General features: G+C 37.3%; 1 protein-coding gene and 1 pseudogene across 1 annotated transcript in view; one reads left to right on the top strand and one right to left on the bottom strand.

Annotated features, from left to right (window-relative positions):
* The window catches only part of vta1 (vesicle (multivesicular body) trafficking 1), a 42,785-nt gene that overhangs the window by 6,608 nt on the left and 15,655 nt on the right, over positions 1 to 20,522 (top strand). Inside the window, exons 2-3 of the mRNA XM_056269200.1 lie at positions 15,609 to 15,703; positions 18,060 to 18,187. Of these exons, the coding sequence (XP_056125175.1) occupies positions 15,609 to 15,703; positions 18,060 to 18,187 (223 nt within the window). The remainder of the gene's footprint in view (positions 1 to 15,608; positions 15,704 to 18,059; positions 18,188 to 20,522) is intronic.
* On the bottom strand, positions 13,269 to 13,385 carry LOC130103309 (5S ribosomal RNA; annotated as a pseudogene).

The following is a 20,522-nucleotide window of genomic DNA, read 5'->3' as shown; positions in this document are numbered from 1 at the left end:
ACAGCGTGGTCTCTTTAGTCTTAAAAGCATTCACATTAAAAAGAGCGTGATCATACAACGGTAGTCAACGGGTAACAGAAAAAAACGGATACTGCATAATTGCGTTAAATACATTTTTTTTTTTCTTGCGGTGCCGCGGTAGGCAAGTGATGAAACCGGTGTTGCGACTGAACACCTTGTAACACCGGTAACACCGACTACCGTAGCAAGCCTACTATCTATTACGTCATAAATAGGCACATGCCAGGACAGGGTATCCGCGGGGTCTTGAAAAGTATTAAAAGGTGATAAATCAATTTTGGGAAAATTAAGACCCTTAAAAAGTATTAAAAAGTCTTATCACGGCTTTATAAAGTCTTAAATTTTGAAAGTATTTTTTCTAGGGATGACTTTTATCACCGAAACAATATCACCAGACTTTTATCACCAAAAAAGACTTTTATCGCCGAAATGTTGTGATGACGCAAACAGAAAGCGCGACCTGCACGTGCTTGTCTGAAGCAACATGTCTGCGGTGTGGACGTATTTCAGTATATCTGAACCCGCGAGGAGACGGAAGCCTTGTTTATACTTTCGCCTGCCTCCGCAGCAGTGTTGCCAGATTGGGCGGGTTCCCGCCAAATTGGGCGGTTTTGAATTTGATTGCGCGGGTAAAAAAGGGTTTGGGCGGGTGGTCAAAATTTGGGCTGGTTTGGGATCATTTCGGCGGTTTTCAAACATCTACATTTTAAAGTCTAATTGGTTAAAAAAACGAAACTAAAGTGCATGAAGTCCATAAAATCAGTCATCATGACATTACTGTACACACACGCTCATGCAGGGTCAGCTGGCGTTAGTGTTGACATCACCGACGAGCACGCACTTTTAGCCAATCAGCGATCCGCAGGCAGACGCGATTGAGCGCGAGAAGTTGTAGCTGTATATTCAAGTGATCGCTAAGGCAAAGTGACATAGCCTACTATACAAAAGAGTGTACAGTAGTGAGCAACTCTAAAAAACGCACACGTGGAAGGAGATCACTCTATGGTGAATATAACTCTTGAGAGGAGAGCACAGTTGAATGACTTGAATTGAAATCAAATATGGGACGATTCCTGTCCATGTCATATGTGCACACTAGCCTAACCAAACATCTGCAACTTTACACCATCCAGACTGCACTCTACTTGTCCCTGACAGCTGCTGAAAAAGGTTTGAATCAACGATGAATCCGTTTTGACTGCTAAATTCTGCGTTATGTTCTGCAATGTGTACTTCCGAGGGTTAAAGTCATCGGTTCATTTCTTGATTGCCGTTTTGACAGTGTCCACCTGGACATTTTAGTCATATTGGCTAATTCTCCTTAATTATTGCCCTGTTTTGATCTGTTTTGCTGGAAAATTTATTTATTTTTTATTTAATTTTATCATCGTTATTTTGTTTTAAGGAGATACAAATTGTGCTTATCAACCTTAAATGACATGGTAATGAAATTATATCACATTATTTTGGCAGTAAAATTTTGGGCGGTTTTTTCTTGTAGTGGGCGGGTTTTGGTGAGCTTTTGGGCTGGAAATCACCGTCCCAATCTGGCAACACTGCTCCGCAGCGCGAGTCTCCACAGACAGCGCGCGCACCTCTCCAAACGGTCGAGGCGTTTATACCTGACGCGCTCGCCGTTGTACTATTCTTTGAAACGACAGGGGACGACTAAAGTAACTGTCCTCTAACCATCAGGAATCGGTGAGAAGAAGAAAGATAAACACGTGACAATGTTTATTTTTCAGTACCACCACCAATACAAAAATAATCATGTAAAACCCAGTAAACCCTGAGATTATTACTTGTGACATTACAAAAAAATATGTATAGGAATATGTTCTAAATTAACGCTCTCTTAAATATTTTCTAATTTCACTAAACATATTTCATTAAGTTTCGTGTACATTTGTATTAAACATGGACCTTTGTTCATTAAAATGGCTTTTTATGCTAGTGTATGCTCATTTTTTAAATTTAATTAACTAATTTAGACGTGCAAACTGGGTGCTGGTGTGATGAGAAGTTCGTGCTCGGCTTTGTTTTTATGAGAGAACATTTCATTTTAAAACCTTTCTGCAGGCCAGCAGATTATTATTTAATGTACACATGAGTGGGGTCAAGTTAAACATTTTAGTTTGAATTTTATTTTATACAGTGCATTGTGCTAAATAAATATTTGCATAATTTGTAATTGATTTATTCTTTGAAAATGTTAATTTATGCAATTGCAATGCCTTAATTTTAGTAAAGTTTGTACACAGTCATAACCATAAATGCAACGGTACTTATAATTGGCATAATTTCTTTCGGTGTTTCGGTTTTCGTTTTTTCGGCCTTGGGTTCCTCTTTTTCGGTTTTCGGTTTCGGCCAAGAATTTTCATTTCGGTGCATCCCTAATTTTTTCTGAATTAGCTGTCCAACAGTTTGAGTCCCTAAAACATCGTAAAAGTGTGTGAATTTAGTCTTTTTTTTTTTTTTTTTAAACAAAGAACTGAGGCACATGTCAGCATGATTGTTGTTGAGGGTGGAGCAAAGTTTTGTTTTGTTTTTTAATAAACTTTGCTTTGATTTACTATCCCAGCCTATTTGATTTTTTTTTTTTTATCAGAGTGGTCTATAGTCTTTATCACGAACTAAAACTGTTAAGTTAAAAGTATCACTGATGTAAATGGTTACAGCTTGAAGTGGCGGTGAGGTATTAAAAAATATTGAGAAGGTCTTGAAAAAGTCTTGAAAAGGTATTAAAATTAACTTCAAGATTCCTGCATATACCCTGCAGGACGAGTCGTTCGCTGGGCTTGGTAACACAATAAAAGCTGTTTTTGGACCAACAAGGAAGTTTTCAGTTCTGAAACTTACAGGATATTCTTATAGTATGATGACATGGAAAATTTGATTTCTTAGTTCATGATGACCCCTTTAAATGATATCAATCAAATATTAATGACAACCATTTTTTGAATTTTAACTAATGATCTGTTAAACTTTGTTGTATAATGTTTGTTAATGTTAGACAGATTGTACATCTTCAGTATTTTATGTCTGGGGCACAAACAACCTTCCTCATTTATTTTTATTGGCATCCTACTCGGGGAAAGTCTTTGCTCATGAATAGTAGGGTTATTTGATTTTCACAGGAGTATCTCGAAAGGATTGTTATTTGTGTGGCAATTAGCCTGAGAGTTAAGTATTCATGCACATTTAATAGGTTGGCTGGATGCTCCTGAAGGGTACCAAATGTTTGAATGACTCAGATAGTAATGCATCTTTTTTCACATGAGAACAGTCATTTTCTATCAAATACCTTAAAATGGCTACTGACATTATCCCAGTTTGCCCATTGAACACAATCATGATTTTTTTTGTCTTGCTTTTTTATTGTCATCATGGCAACCATTTCAGGTAGACTGCGCTTTTAGAGTCTAACCTCATCAATGGAAGACCTCCCACTGCTTCTGCAATTTTCCATTTCTGAGTAGTGAGATATTATGTCCTTTCTTTGCTGAGTCTAAATGTCAAGCTTGTTATTTGTTTCATGACCTGAGCAATCCATGAGGGTAAAGGGGCAACTTAAAGAAACTGTTAGACGTAAATCCCTCTTTTTTTGTAGGGCTGTTTCTGAACTCTGAAGGAGAAAGGCAGTCCAAAACTCTCACAAAAGCTGAAGAGAATGCTGTAGAGATGGTTTGTCACAATTTTTGGACTTTAGTTTCTATGTCACTGAAAATAGTGATTGTTGACAAATGAATCTGATTCTTTTCTGAATGTTCACTACGGTTCAACAGTTTGGTCACACTTTAGATTAGGGTCCAGTTCTCACTATTAACTATTAACTATGAATTTTGCCTCGATTAACTCCTCTAATTACTGCTTATTAATAGGTAGTTGTTACTATTCAACCCGATCACACTAAATGCGTCTCTATAGCACGCAGTGTGTTTATCGTGTAATTTATACGCGAAAATGAGTTTTTACGTGCATAGGATACGCATGGGTTGGTTAGGATAGGTTTAGTAGTGGTGTGGGGTGCGTGTGTATTATACGTTTGGGTAGAATTAGTGGTGTGGGGTGCGTGTGTATTACACGCAAATGAACTGCGTATCAAATGCACGCGAAAACTGCGTATCATATGCACGTATAAATTGCACGATAATACACAATGCGTGCTATAAAAGACGCATTTACGTGAGAACAGGCTGTACTAAGTATTAGGTATGGTTAGGGATGTAGAATGTGGTCATGCAGAATAAGAAATGAATATGTGCTTTATAAGTACTAATAAATAGCCAATATCCTAGTAATAGGCCTATGCATGCTAATAAGCAATAATAGGGAGAATTGAACCCTAAACTATAGTCTTACCATAAGTAAGACATGAATAATGTTGCTGAAGATTTCTATTTCAAATAAATGCTGTTCTTTTAAACTTTCTATTAGTCAAACAATCCTGATGAAATGTATCACATTTTACATTAACATATTAAGCAACAGCTGTTTTTAACATTGATAATAATAAGGAATTTTTCTTGAGCAGCAAATCAGCATATTAGACTGATTTCTGATGGATCATGTGACACTGAAGACTGGAGTAATGATGGTGAAAATTCAACTTCACCATCACAAGAATAAATTACATTTTAAAATATGAATTAGTATACAGCTATTTTTAAATTGTAAATATTTCTGTAATATTATTAATATTACTGTGTTTTTGATCAAATGATGAGGCTTCAGAGCATAAAGCCTGGAACACACCAAGCCGACGGTCGACCGTCGGGCAGTTTTTGTGCGTCGGCCGACTGAGTTTCCTCGGTGTGTTACGCACGGTTCCGTGCCGTCGGCTGAAATTGGTCCTCGTCGCCTTTGTTTCGGCCGATTCGACATGTTGAATCGGCGTCGGGCCGTCGGTGAAAGAGGGAACTCTGATTGGCTGTTCAGCTTAGTGAAAGAGTCATGCACGAGAATAATAGCAAAACACAGCAAGCAAAGAAGTCAAAACTCTACAGATAGAAGGCTGTTCTTATGTTACGTCATCTTACCTGGGTGTTCCTTGGCGAATATTTCAATATTAACACGAGCGGAGTGGAATAAAGAAAGTGTTTAGCAGGATTGATATTTAAAACGGTAAGCACGCACTGCTTTGTTTACGGTATGTGTATCTGCAGCGTCGGTTTCCCCTTTTTGAATGACGAATATAGAGAATATATCTGCAGAAATAGACAGTTGTCTCATTACACGCAGGCGCAGAACGCGCATTCTAGCTGACAGTCGGCAGTAGTTCTCTCGGTGTGTTCAAGTGCAGCTTTTTACCCCGACGAGAGGCGACAACACAGTCGGCTTTCATCGGCGCTAGTTCGTCGGCGTCGGCTTGGTGTGTTCCAGGCTTAAGAGACTTTTCAAAAACAAACTTAACTTAAACTTTTGAATGGTAGTGTATGAGAAATTATAGGAAAGTGTGCCAGATCTAGCCTATCTTTTAAAAAATCTCATAGGTACAATCCATGGGGACGATCAGATCTGTGAACTAGGCTCACTTGTTATGTTATGTAAAGTTATGGCTTTGACTTTGAGCAACTAGTGTAGCATGTTGCTCTGGGTATGAAGTACCCGCCAAACATCACATGACTATATGCACAGTTTAGCAATGTCAACACCCACTCACAACACATTTTCTTTTTTAAATCACACACCTTTTGGAAGATTGAGCCTTTTCATCATTTCAATGAATATATTTTCAATTCATATTTTTTAGGCTGTGTATTTATTCTGAACAGATCAGTTACTTTGTGTGTAATTGTGTTGTTTTTACCAGTTCATAGTGTAAAACACTGTTGACTATTAAGTACGTTTTTTAAAACACTGTCACTGTCAGTGTATTTTTAAAATATATTATACGCTGTTTCCGTTTGTGATTGGCTAACACATTGTTTTGGAACATTCAGTGAGGTTTCTGAAAGTTGTTTAAAAATCTGATTGTATTGTACTTATACATAGAGATTTTCCTATTAAATCTAAATAAGAATTTATTTAAGAGAGGGTGAATTCATTGTGCCACTGGAGGTCAGCATTGACATTTAAGTGAGCGAATCAGGACTTGAATTGTTTCTGTTGTTGGCTTACTGTATCCTTTTACTTGAGACTTTATCTGTTGTTTGCTTATACTCAGAGTTTTAAAATTGCAGATGATCCATGGTCTCTTTAATATCTATATGATGATGATCTAGCAGTCTCGGTTATCTTATTTTTCTTCATTATCCTAAACGTTTAAATATTCTTGGCTTGGAAGTTAAGCTCGCTTTGTGAATCACAATTAGTGATTTCTTTTCTTCTACGGTTTTTCTGGATTATAAGGATTGATGTTTTCTATGAAGACGTCATAATGTGCAACAGACATGTACGTGGTGCCAGATTAATGTGTGGCAGTCTTCAGTTGTGTGTGTTTTTTTTTAAGCAGAATGCTCTTCTGATGCGGTTCTGCTCTGGCTTCGGTCTCTTTGACAGAGCTCCAGTTCTCTGATTGGCACCATGCTGTAAACCTATGGAAAAGGCCCTCTTTGACATTGTTTTCCTTCCTTCTTGCTGGACCTTATCCAGTCTTCAGACTGAGCAGTAGCTACATAATAACATCCTTGTAGTAGGGAAAGCAGAGTGCGCGGGCTGACATTCCTGAATATACAATTCCGTTCTTACTGCAGATGTCAGTGAAATACTCGGGCATGTCCTCAACTGAAGAGTCACGCTGTCTTTCGTCTCTCAAACGTCAAGCTTGCGTTGATGCTTACTCTGCCATAATGAGCATCTGAGATATTGTTCATGCTTTGCTGTGCAGTGGTCATTTAGTGGGTGCAATCTGGTGTTTAGCCCAGGCACAAGTACTCTAAAAATCATATGAGAAGAAAAACGGAGTCTTTCTATATGAATTTACATTGAGGCCACTTAATGTCTTCTGAATTAAAGGGATGGTTCACCCAAAAATTTTAATTCTGTCATAAATTACCCTCACCCTCATGTCGTTTCAAATTCAACACTGACACTTCAGAAAGTTAGAACTTATCCATATTAATTGAGCGGTTTTTACACATTTTACACAATCACTTTATATGATGAACAGATTGAATTTAGGATTTTATTTGCGTATAAACATTCATCAACTTACACATCAGTTGTGATAAACAGAAGCTGAAGCATGTTCGCTTGACATGCGAGATCCAATGAGGTTCATTCTCGTGTTATGCAGTAGAATTGTTCCGATACTAGTATCGGAAATGCCGCCGATACCAATACAAATTCTGGTATCGGCGAGTACTTCTACCCATGTACTGATCCGATACCCTTTTCTTAAACAATAACTAGTTATGCACGCTAGCTTTGCTTAAAGGGTTAGTTCAGCCAAAAATGAAAATTAAGTCATTAATTACTCACCCCCATGCTGTACCAACCCCGTAAGACCTTCGTTCATCTTCGGAACACAAATGAAGATATTTTTTAATAAAACTGAGAGGTGGATCACTGCTACATAGGCTGCCTAAGGGAATGACACTTGACGGCCCAGAAAGTCATTAAAGAACATGTTTAAATATTTCATGTGCCTACAGTGGCTCCACTATAAGTTTATCAAGCGACGAGAATACTTTTTGTGCGAAAAAATAACGACTTTATTCGACTATTCCCATTGCTTCCTTGTGGGCCTGAGACGAGAGTTCAAGAGATTTCCAGGATGCATGCGCGAGAACTGACGATCTTCTTCTACTACACAGCGCGCATCTTACAAGCAGAGGAAGACGCGCACTGTAGATAGTAGTAGAAGAAGAACGTCAGTTCTCGCGCATGCATCCTGGAAATCTCTTGAACTCTCGCCTCAGGCCCACAAGGAAGCAACCCTTTAATGCTGCAAATCGGAGATCAATTCTTCGCTGCTCTAAACAGTGGTTGGTTGTGGCAACACAGGAAGTCGTGCTGTTGCCACAAGCAACCACTGTTTAGAGCAGCGAAGAAGAAAGCGCGCGCTAGCAGTATCTCCGCTGTTTGGCAGTATTTAAGACTGGACCAACCAGCCAGTAAAACGGCGACATGTCTCATATGCCATACTGCAATTTCGAGGGGTGGCACAAGATTAGCAGCTTCAACACTTAATAAAGCATTTGAAGACGCGTCACACGATGGCAAGGGCAGAGAAGGATGAGCCGCGCCAGAATCAACAATCTCTGGAAGCTTCATTCAAATGAAGAGAAAAGTTTTCAAAAGACAGCCAACGAGCGATAAATATAACCCACAAAATTATCGAGTTTATTTTGCTGGATGACCAGCCGCTGTCAAAACTGAAATGCCGTGTATTTAACAAAATTGTTTCTTGACTTTAAGCTATAAAGAGGTTATTTTCTTATATTATTCATATATAAATTATTAGATTCCTAGATTTATTTGTTGCACTTTTTTGTACAGTTATATTGTAAATCTAAAATACCTTTTTCAGTTTAAAGTGTTAGATGTGTGGCTGCATTTTAAGTTCTTTTTCACTTAAGAAAAATAAATAATATATTGCTGTGAGTGTGACATGTATGTCAGATAATAAAAATACTCTAGTTCACTGTATGTATTTTTCATGTTTTATTAAGGGATAAGTCTAAAGCACACCATAAAATAATTCTATCAATTCATACAGGGCTAGTATGAATTGCAGCTGTATAGATACACACCTAGATATCGGATCAGTACTCTGTATCGACCGATACCCTGAGTCCAGGTATCGGGAAGGGAAAAGGGTATCGGAACATCTCTATTATGCAGCACATTTGAACTTCCCCAAGAGGTTTGTTCTCACGTGTCAAGCAGGTTCGGTTGAGCTTCTGTTAGCTGATCAATGTTTATATTTAAATAAAAGCCTAAATTCAATCTGGTTATCATATAAAGCGATCGTGTCTCTTCAGAAAATTTGGACTAAACTGCCGATGCATATGGTTTCGTTTTACGATCTCTTTGATCGTTTTGAATAGTCAAAGTGGTAGTTGTATAGACTGTCAATGGCGGGACAGAAAGCTCTCAGATTTCATTAAATAAAATATCTTCATTTGTGTTCCGAGAATGAAAATAATTTGTATTTTTGGGTGAACTTTCCCTTTAAGTCTAAACGACTTACATAGTTATTTGATGCTTTGCAACCACTTTCAATAAAAACACTATTCTTACATTTATTCACACTCTTTATTTCACTTGCTTTCATTAAAACAGATGAAACAAATAATGCAAATAGTAGATAGTTTATATATATATATATATATTTTCTTGACTTACAAATGTGAATGGCCTCAGTGTTGCATTGTTTCAGATGAGGAAAATTGGATGTTGAGCAGTATGGGCGTAATACAGTTACAAAGGAGGACTTTGTGACTGTATGCTATGATCTATTCTGATAGACATCAGATCTCTGCAAATTGGGCCTCATGGAAGAGGAAATGTTGGCTACTGTTCTTAAAGAAACAAAGACAGGAAGTACTTGACAAAAATAAATCAAATACTGTATGAGCCTTTCCTTCAAGCAGTCATCGATCTTCTAAAAACCCGTTTAGTTTGCTTATTCAGGGTTATCTAACTGATAACATTTGAATTGTAATTTCATAATATCCCGTCTTCTCCCAAATCCCCTTCAAAAATATGCCAATCCCAAATGGCATTTTTGAGGACAAAGTGGAATGAAGAAGCCTTGCATAATTAGTTTGATTCTAAATGTCATGGTTACAGAAACCAGACATTGTATTTTCTGTCTTTCTTTCTAGAGGTCGTAACTTAAAAGTTAAGTTGTCAACTTAAAAATAGTTTTCTCTTGGTTGGTTTTTTCCACAAAATCCATTCCTAAACACAAGGGTATTTACTGCTGCATAATTAACGAATGAGCAAATTTACTTTTACTTAAATCAGAGACTCACTCAAGCTGAAATGGCACTGATGAGACATGCTGTTAGTTTCTTATGAGAAATTTAGTTGAGATAATGAGAAAGTAACAAAAATAAACTAACAATGTATGCTCTCTAAGGTATTTTTAGTTAATGATACTAACAAGGGTGAAATATTATGTATCTCAAGATGCTTAGCTTATAAATCAATGACCTTACCCTAAATGTTTTATAGTTTTACTTTACTTGGTTATTTGGATGTACTTGGTGATATGGCTGATAAATTGAGAGATTTGTGCTGGTATTTCATGCGTCTCCCGTGGTCTTTCCATGCTCAGCACAAGTCTATTGGTTTTTCTTGTATTTGTCTTAAATGTTGCTTTCTCTCTTCATCTTTCTCTCTGTTTATTGAACCAAACTTATTTAAACCTACTATGCTTGCTAACTTAACTATGCTTATTTTATTTAAGGTACCCTACACAACTTATTAGATGCTAATAGGCCTCTTGTTTGAAGCTGAATTGAAACAAATTTTTGGCATTTTTAAACCATTTAAAATTATTTCTTTTTCAGGTAGGGTATGCAATGCAATGCATTCTGTATAGTATTTTTGTTTCTCAAGAAAAACAGCAGCATGCAGGCACCTTTATCTGACATTGCCCTGGCCTGAGCACTAAGCTTAAGGTATATTTGCTTTTCCTTGTTTCCTTCAGGAAGTTGTAATTGTTAGTTCACTGTGTTTTACTGGCTAATGTGTTTAAAATGAGATAGCCTAGCACACAAAGTGTCATTCAAAGTCCCGTCTCGGCTTGACAAATGTCACTTAAACAAAGCATGTAGAATTGGTTATTTTGTTTAGATATTTTTGTATTGCTAAAAACACAGTAATATAGAGAAAATGTTTCCAACCTTTTCCACAGTGTTTACATTAGACGAGAAGTCTAAATAAGTATTTCACTGAATTTGATTCACTTTATAGTTTCCTTACACTGTTAAAAAATTCCTTTTTACACTGTAAAATTTAGGGGAGGAAAAACTGGCAGCTGTGGTTGCCAGAAATTTACAGTAAAAAACATTGTCAATGTTTCCAGTTACAGGATGTATATTTTACTTAAGTTATAATGTCTAATAATATACCTATTTTAACTACCAAAATCTGCCCGTTTACCTTAAAATGTATCGATAACCACCAGAAGTTGGCACATTAGAAAGCCACATGATAAATTAGTTAATCGTAAGCAGCCTGTTTGTAAAACATGGTCAATACTGTATAGACGATGCACAGGGTCATACACTCAAAGACAAATTACCATCATGGTAACACACATGACACTAAAATAATGCAATAAACATTAACTAAATAACATAAAATGCAACACAAAACACATTAATGTGCATATTAAATCAAAGTTATTTATATTAAAAAAATTTAAGCATATGTGCTGTGTAACGGAGGGACTTTTGGTGAAGTCCTTAAACTATGAATTACCATATAATTTACGATAAAAAAAACAGTTAATTATATTCTCAAAAACCATGTCTTTTATAGTAAAATCACATATAATGTGATGTTAAATCATTTACAGTTTTTCACCGTATATATGGTAAGGACCGTAATGTAACTGTTAAGCAATTAACATGTTTTTACTGTAGCGTTTTTACAGTATTTATTTTTTACAGTGTATCTTTCCATGTAATTATCCAGGTTTTTACATGTTTTTTTTTTTTTTACTGTTTTTCTGAATTGCTAAAACACATTTTATCACTCATTATCACTCACTTTCTCAAAACCACATTCAGAGAACCTCTGACTCTTCTGATAAAATCAAACAATTGCCTCAAAACCATTTTATCTGCTCAAAATCAAACACTGCTCTCAGATCATACACGCATCACTCAATAAACACTACAGATCATTCATTACACTACAGAGAAAAATGGAGAACACAGAATCCAAAGCATGCAGTTACAGGAAAAAAGTATATTGTAACAAAATAAACAAATTTAGAAATTACGTAAAAAGTATAGTAATGACAACTTACAGTAGTAAGGTGAATAAATACTGTATGCACTGCAAGTGTAGTATTGTACTGAAAGAATATTGTGTTGTATTGAATGTCTGTATATTCAGCTCTTGCATACTGTGAAAATACAGTGACCCAACTGCTAAAGCCAAAAATGTTACAGTAAAAAACTCTAAATGAAAAGCATGTTACAGTCACTCAGAAGAGTTGTGCACTGCAGAATCACGGTCAGTGAGAGAGATTGGACGTGTTCTGCTTCAGCTTCACGTCTTCATGTTTGAGGACTTTGTCCACATCTCAGACAATGTCGTCTCTGCAGGCGAAGGGAAAACCCTAAAGCAGATCCAGCCTTGACAACACTATACACACCTGCTCTTCCTCATCCTCTTTCTCCTTGTTCACCTCCTCTTACACACACTCTTCATACATGATACAAGACTCTGAACTGACTTGTATTATGTACAGTTGGTTTGATCACATCATTAGAAATAAGTGTGAACAATTTTGAGTCGTTGTGTGTAAACGATGACGAGTGTTGCAGTTGTGTTTAACTTTTGCCTGCCTGTGTTTAGTGTTGTGAAACACAAGTGCATCACAGTGTGAAATGTGTTTTAGTGAGTGAGAATGTGTTTAGAGTTTTGCAAAAAGAGTGCATGAGATTTGGAAACAGCGTTTTATCTACCTGAACTTGTTTAATGTTTTATAGAAAGAGTGATGTATTCGACAAGTTGTTTCAGGCTATTGAGAATTTGTTTCAGTGAATGGGGTTTAGTGTTTTAGCAATTCAGAAAAACTGTAATTAAATATTATTATATTTGTACAACATTTATGTATACGTGTTTTCCCCTCATTATTATATTGATCTTTTATCTTTATTTCAATAAAAAAATAATAATAATTTCTTACATTTATATAGCGCTTTTTCTGGGCGCTATATAAATGTAAGATATCTCCTCAACCACCACCAATGTGCAGCATCCACCTGGATGATGCGACGGCAGCCATATTGCGCCAGAACGCCCACCACACACCAGCTTATTGGTGGAGAGGAGACAGAGTGATGAAGCCAATCAGTATATGGGGATGATTAGGAGGCTATAATGGACAGAGGCCAAGGGGCAAATTTGGCCAGGATGCCGGGGTTACACCCCTACTCTTTTTCGAAGGACATCCTGGGATTTTTAATGACCAGTCAAGACCTCGGTTTAACGTCTCATCCGAAGGACGGTGCTCTTTTGACAGTATAGTGTCCCTGTCAGTGTCACTACACTGGGGCGTTAGGACCCACACAGACCACAGGGTGAGCACCCCCTGCTGCCCTCACTAACACCTCTTCCAGCAGCAACCTGGTTTTCTCAGGAGGTCTCCCATCCAGGTACTAACCAGGCTCAGCCCTGCTTAGCTTCAGTGGGCAACCAGTCTTGGGCTACAGGGTGATATGGCTGCTGGCCATATATATATATATATATATACACACACACCATTTTCAGAACAAAGTGGAAACAGTTCAATGAGTAGTGACTAGTGACATTTAATTTTGTTACATTAAGAGGTCCACACAGATGTATCTTAATATTTAGTGCAAGAATATTTTGGCTCATGTTTGGCCGCGAGGGGATCGTTTCATCCCTCTTCATCACATAAATGCGATAGCAAGGTGTGGAATACTTTGTAAGCCCTCATCTTTTTAATTTCCTTTGGGACAGCATAGGTTCACCTAGGTGAGATTTTAAATTGGTAAAAGTATGGGTGGGGCCAGATATTATCTTCATTAGGGGAGCATATCCCTAACGCTCGGAGCTTACTGCCTTTTTTCCAAGTGTCCCTCTTAACAATCCCTCTTAACTTAATGACTTTGAACTTGTGCAATAGCAATTGATTGTTGTCTTCTTCCAGGCACTCCATAATTGAAGACCTGCGATCCTTCATGAATTCTAATGAACAAACTCTGTGCTCTTTCTGTTTCATGCTTCCCCTCTGTTGAATAGATTGTAGATCACACTTGATCAAGAACTGCAATTTCATTAATTAAAATAGACCCTCAGGATAATGCTCCTTATTCATGTGTGACATGAAGGTAATTCACTTAACTTTGCATTTAAGTGTAGCTTTTATGCTCTCACAGCTGCAACATCTGCATCTTTGGAGTTGTAGCTCTTCTATTTAAAGTCCCACTTCGATCATATTTTGAGCTATTTTTAAACATTCCCAATGGTCTTTAAATTATGATTATGCCATTTTTAGCCAAAATCACAAAACCTGTGCCGTTTTCTGGGACTTCGCTTCAGCAGAGCGGCAGTAGCTCATTAGCAATTCGCCTCTGCGTTGTGGGCGGAGCCGTTGGCACGGAGACGACCCTGCCCCTGCCCGTTGCTGAGAGCTCTGTCTCTCCCGCTAGCTTACACCCCCAATACCGGTGGGGCAACAGTATTATATACACGTTAATTAGTATTATCCGAAGTTAATCAAAGTTATCACCGATCACCGATCATTATTTCACTCCAAGACGTCGCGTGTGGAGACGCCCAGTGGAGTTACTACGTCACAACTCCAGTCTATTTTAGCCGGCATTTTAGCGTCTGCTACTGATTCACAGCCATTTGAATGAGAAAAATAAACTCAAAGTTGTATTTCTGAGTATTTTTACAAGATATGTCCTCTAAAGGACACATACAGTGTGCATCAAAGGTTCATGGGACTTTTTCACCCTTTCTAACTCAGTAGGACCATGTGCCACTATTGTATATTATACTAAAAGAGCAAGAGCCAGTAAAAATTCCATTGTACTCATTACATATGGCCTGTAAAATACAGTACATTGAAAACTTTTGCCAGATGTGTGGGCTTGACCATGTTTTGTAACCACAACTACTGACAACTGGACTCCAGTGGTCCAAAGACACATAACAGCAAAGGATGCAGTTTGCTGGCAAGAAAGGGGAATTTGATAGCATAAAATGTTTAAAAATTCAGAAATGTTACAACATCCTTTTACATTAAAATGTATTTGTTTTTATTTAGTTATAGTGTCTGTTTTTACTTATTTTACATCTTCGAAAAAACACATCAGTAATATATTTTTTCCCTTACAGTATAGACAAACATTTGAAAACTTCTACTCATTTTTTCCCCCCACATTTTACATCAGAGTGAAAATAAAAAAGTTAATGTAAACAACTGTCTAGCTTTTTTTAGTAGAGCACCTCTTTGCATTGATAACAGTTTTGCACACTCTTGGCATTCTCTCAACCAACTTCATGAGCTAGTCTGGAATGCTCTTCCAGTCTTGGACCATGGTGAAGGAATTCTGATATACTGAACACATGTTGCTGCCTTAGTTTTTTATTTTTTACTTTAGTCATGGTCCAACGAAAAAATATTTTATTTAATTCTAAAATTCTAGTCATTTATAGCATAAGCTTTAAGGTCATGAGAAACACATATTCAGTAAGGTGTGTCTAGACATACCAGTCGGTAAAACATTTTTTTTTATGGTACCAGCATTTCTGCAGAACAGGTAGTATCGAGTATATTATGCATTCAACTGCTGAAATTTGGGTACTGTGACAACCCCAGTACTCCATACTAAATGTCATGCTAACATGACATCAGTTCAGCGGTTAAACATTCAATAAATAAATAAAATGCTCTTCTCGTTTTTAATGTGTTCCAGGTCGACTTTACGCCATGCAGACAGGAATGAAACTAGATAGCAAAACTCCAGAGTGCCGGAAGTTTCTTGTGAAACTAATGGATCAGTTGGAAACGGTAAGTTAAGTCCTAAAGATTTTTATACTTTGACTGGTTTTGAGTTCTTTTGTTTGTGTGGCATTAGCAAAACATTTTTAGTGACCTTTTGTACTAAGGCCACTATATTCTCATCAGTTCAAAAGGCTGAATTTATAGGTCTCCTCAAAAGGGGAGCAGGAAGCTGTTGAAAAAAAACATTTTCTTTTATGCCTAGGCACTGTTATAGACATTTCAGGAACCAATTAGACAAGCGCGGAGACCCTGCAGTCTCCAGTGCTCGCTTTTACTATCGCCTCAGTTCATTAAATGTCACAGAAACAGGAAACAACAACCTGTGGAGACCCAGATCCTGGTGGGCACATCCGGTCAAAAGGTCTGAAGCATGAAGTGTACTTCATCTTTTACACCATACAATGAAAAGATGATGCTCTGCTCTTTAATTATGGTCGGAAACACCTATCTGTCATTTAGGGGATTATGTGTATGAAATGTACTTCACAAAGAGTATTAGTGTATGTATCTATTAAACTTCGAACTTTTTTCTTATCTATTTATAGATTATGCATAAGTTGTGAGCTGAAGCAACCTCATTCTTTTTGTCTGTAGAGATATAATTTTGCAGTGCTTTTATAAAATTACACTGGTTTACGACCCTAACTTTTACCAGTGGTTTCTCAACCCAGTAAATGGTTCACAGGTCTGTTCTGGGTAAAAAATCTAAATGCATATAATAAAATCTAACTAAATATATTATTGTGCATAGTTGGATAGCAAGATGAGTAGGCTTAGAGGTAAAAAAGTAAGTGAAATCTTTGTTTATGCAACATCCAGTCAAATTCATCTGTCAACTAGTAGAAGCTACTGCTAGACAAATTAGATGACAACATGAACAGGTTGTAATATGCCCTCACCCTTGAAAAGCGGGGAACAAAGGTAAAAGAAAACATGACCCAGACTACAATAAATATGGGTAAATTTGTAACGGAGGTAAACATGATTTGTGCTGACCAATGTGTTTGTTTTATAGATTTATAGCTTTTCGCGACTTGTACAGAGAAGCAGAATGCGTGTGATAAGGTTCCCTTCACCTATATTTTGCTCTCGTTCTAAATATCAGCAAGTCTCTTGGCCAAAAAACACAGAACCTTCTCCGTTTTTCTTAACAGAACAAGCTTCCTTTTAGTAACTGTTAAAATGACTCCAGTGTTCCTTTTTTTCCAAGGGGATTTTGAGTGAACCCCATGGAATCGGTGTGCATAGACAAGATCTAGTTTCAAGGCTTTGATTTAGTGTGCAGAAAAGCATCCAATCTCTCTGTACTGTTTTTGCACGCTTCCTTCCGACTTATGTTTTTATATTCTTCTACGATACAGTACAAGTGATGTACTGTGCCTTCACTGTGCTTTTTCACGGAATAGGTAAAAATTTCATTAAAATGTGAACAGTGAGTCCATTCAGGCGCCCAGGTTCCACCTGTTGAAATGTAACCAGTCGTATTTGCTTTACTGATTTTACAAGGAAACCTGACGCTCTCTAGCAGACTGTAACATCACAGAGAGGAAGGCAGAGCCTGACTGGCTGAAACTTTGGCGTTTGGGTGCTGGCCATTCCAAACCTCTAAGTAAAAGACCGGGTCGCAGGCGTCTGTGTTGCATGGTTTGCTGAGATCAGGATTAAGGCAGAAAATGTGCTGAAACCAGCAATTCCATTTGATTTTGCAATGAAGTTTAATTTTTAATGCAGGACCACCTCAAACATTTATTCTATTTATGTAATCATAGTGTACAATTTATTTGAAATGAAGCTACAGCACATTTATTGTCAATGAACCAACATAGAGAAGGATGATGCCCATGAAGTCTTGTTGAAAACTCAGGCCAGGAAAACAAATGGATATTTTTGGATTTTGTGCTGTCGCAGTATTATTAGAAGTGAGGATAATCATGAGGCTACATTAGTCCATGCAATGTCATCATTGTCTGTTGCATTTTAACAGTTTTTGTGAATCATGAGGCTACAAACTCATTCGCCTGCTGTCGCTGATCATCATAATAATAGCTGGGTGAATGAGTCCACTAATTGCGCGTGGGCAACTCTCCAGAGGGACCCTCTTTTGCAACAAAATATTAATTACACTAGGCTTCTGGAGTGGAATCAAAGTGGCTGATGCTTCTCAGGAATGATTGAGTCATGCTATGGAAACCAGGGCTTTAGAGAGTAATCATCTAGAATCTGCCATAAATGGTGCAGTAAACACTCTTTACAGTACTGCCCATGCTAAAACATGCTAATATGACCACATTTGCATGGCACTTTAGGTTGTATCAGTGCTGCACATGGAAAACTAACTTCTGAGTGGCTCTTTTTGTTTCAGATGAAGAAGGAGCTCAGCGACAACGAATCCATCTCGCAGGAAATAGTTGGCAATGCCCATGTTGAGAATTACGCTATAAAAATGTTCCTCTATGCAGACAGTGAAGATCGATCAGGACATTTCCACAAGTAAGTCAAGGTCCAGGTTGGATTAGTTGGCATTTTACATCCCCAGAATATTTAGACAGAATTTTTTCCCTGTTTAAATGCACATACCTTAATTACAGTTTCCTTTCACCGAACCGTGACACAAAATAATCCCACTGTCACTATTGCACATACAGGGAGTGAGTAGCAGGCTAAAATTAGCAACAAAGCTGGCTCTGTACAGGGTGGTTGCCTGGGAGTGAGACGGCATGGATTAGCCAGGTGTTGCGTTACAGGTCACAGCAGTATAATGAAGCTGTTGTGGACAGTGACGTCATAGGCAGTGCGGTGCTGGTAAAGGGTCCAAGAGCTGAATACCTGGCAGTGACTCAGGCCTCAGGTCATATGGACTGGCACTGCCCAAGGTATTTTAAGTGATTGTTAGTTTTGTTGTGGCTAGATAAACCTGAGTTCACTTCTGGACAGTAACAAAGTATTTTTATAGTTTATTTTCAAAGTATAGAAGCGACGGCGGTGTCTGATTTGTGAACGAGCTGATTCTTTTCCACCACCAAACGATTCATTCGGGAATTGGAATGATCCGATTGGAGCTGTTCTTGAGTCAACAACTCACTGATTCAAATGATCTGGTCTGAGCGAGTCTCCAGTTAACAATTCACTGAATTCACTAGTCCCGACTCAAAATGAGCCAAGAATGGGAGATCATTTCATTCATGCCGAATTGTAGGATTGATTATTGTAAATGAGAATCATAATGCAAATTAATGTCCATGCGTCTTCCCTGCTGCTGTACCAGTTAAACTTATATAAAACTAGTACCGGTATGTTTGCATTGCGTTCTTCTTAAAATGTTATGCATTTATCCCAATGTGACGTCTGTTTAAAAAAAAAATTCTGTTAAAACGAATTTTGTTTTTCATAATTTTTAAATATATTTAGTTTTTTCCCCCATTTGTTTGCACACATGAAGTAGCCTATTAGTAACCTAAATTGATATTATAATATATTTATGTTTTGATAGTGTTAGTGTATGACAAGTTTTGGTCTTAAAATAAAACATTAATTATCTTACTTGCAGATCATCTGTATCTGCATCCACTAATATTCCAAACTGTCTTGCAGTAGGATTATAGCAGTAGGATTATATAAAACATGCAATATAAAATTAATATAAAAGTATATAAAATTACAAAAAAAAAAGTTTTACTTTAAATACTCAAGTACATTAAAAATCAAGTCCTTTTACTTAAGTAAAGTTGAAAAAGGAGTACTTAATACTTTTACTGGAGTAATATTTTAATAGAGTATCTGTACTTTTACTCAAAGTACATGATGTGTACTTTGTCCACCACTTCCTAGAAGTAATAAAATCTCAGAGAAGTAGACTTCAGGAAGGATGTTGTTGTGGACGTAAGAACCTCTATGTGGATTGCTAACAAAGTCTTATGTTGATGCAACATTCCCTCTAAGGTCTCAAAATACATTCTGAAATGGATCAACTTTGGCATTTCGTGCCACATTTGCCCTCACGTTCTTTTCCCTCTTCCTGCTGATGAGGTTTAGAGTGGAGATCAGTCTTACCATAGGAAGCTGTCAGACCTGCATGCACTCCCTGTCCAGAGGCCACTCTTCAGGATGTATTCACATACTCAGGGTTTGTTCAAACAGTGCAAAAGGTGAATCATTGTGTACTTTAAGGTATTACTAATAAAAGGTACTGCAGTGCACGACATTTATCCTCATTCTGGAAAAACAATGCTGGTATTTTCAGCAAGTTCCTTTAAGTTTTCTTGAACATGAATGTACAATCCTAACCCTAAAGGTTTTATTCTAAAGAGGGAATGAGGTTTTTCTCAGAGAGAACAACGTGTCATGCGCGAGGCGCTGCAAAAGATGCAAGATGCGAGCACAATGGTTATACACGTCCGTCAAGCTCATTTACATAGAAAAACAATGGAAAAGTAGCGCATTGGAATAGAAAAACACGTTCAAACACCTAACTAAACCTGTCTTTGATAATTATCATTTGAGCAAGAAAGCTACTTTGGGGTCTGTGGCAAAAAGCAATGCTGATGACGTCAATGCATGGTTGGTACCATGTGTGAACAAATAAATCCACATTTGGAAAGAAAAAACGAATGTGTCAGGATTACAAGTAGTTAACTGTCTCTTTAGTTTTTAGGGGGGGGTTTTTTTGTTCAAAGGTTCTGGATTTCTCAAAAAAATAACTGTTCTGGATTGATATTTTGATATGACTAATGTGTTTTTTAAATGCATCCCTTTGCTTAAATGCATCCCTTAAGTCTGAATATATCTTAATCAAATTAATAGAGATTGTTATTGACCTAAATGCATT

This window comes from Rhinichthys klamathensis, unplaced genomic scaffold (assembly GCF_029890125.1).
Source record: "Rhinichthys klamathensis goyatoka isolate OS25496 unplaced genomic scaffold, OSU_Roscu_1.1 h1tg000281l_1, whole genome shotgun sequence".
Taxonomy (NCBI): domain Eukaryota; kingdom Metazoa; phylum Chordata; class Actinopteri; order Cypriniformes; family Leuciscidae; genus Rhinichthys; species Rhinichthys klamathensis.
This window is presented reverse-complemented; position numbering and strand designations above follow the sequence as displayed.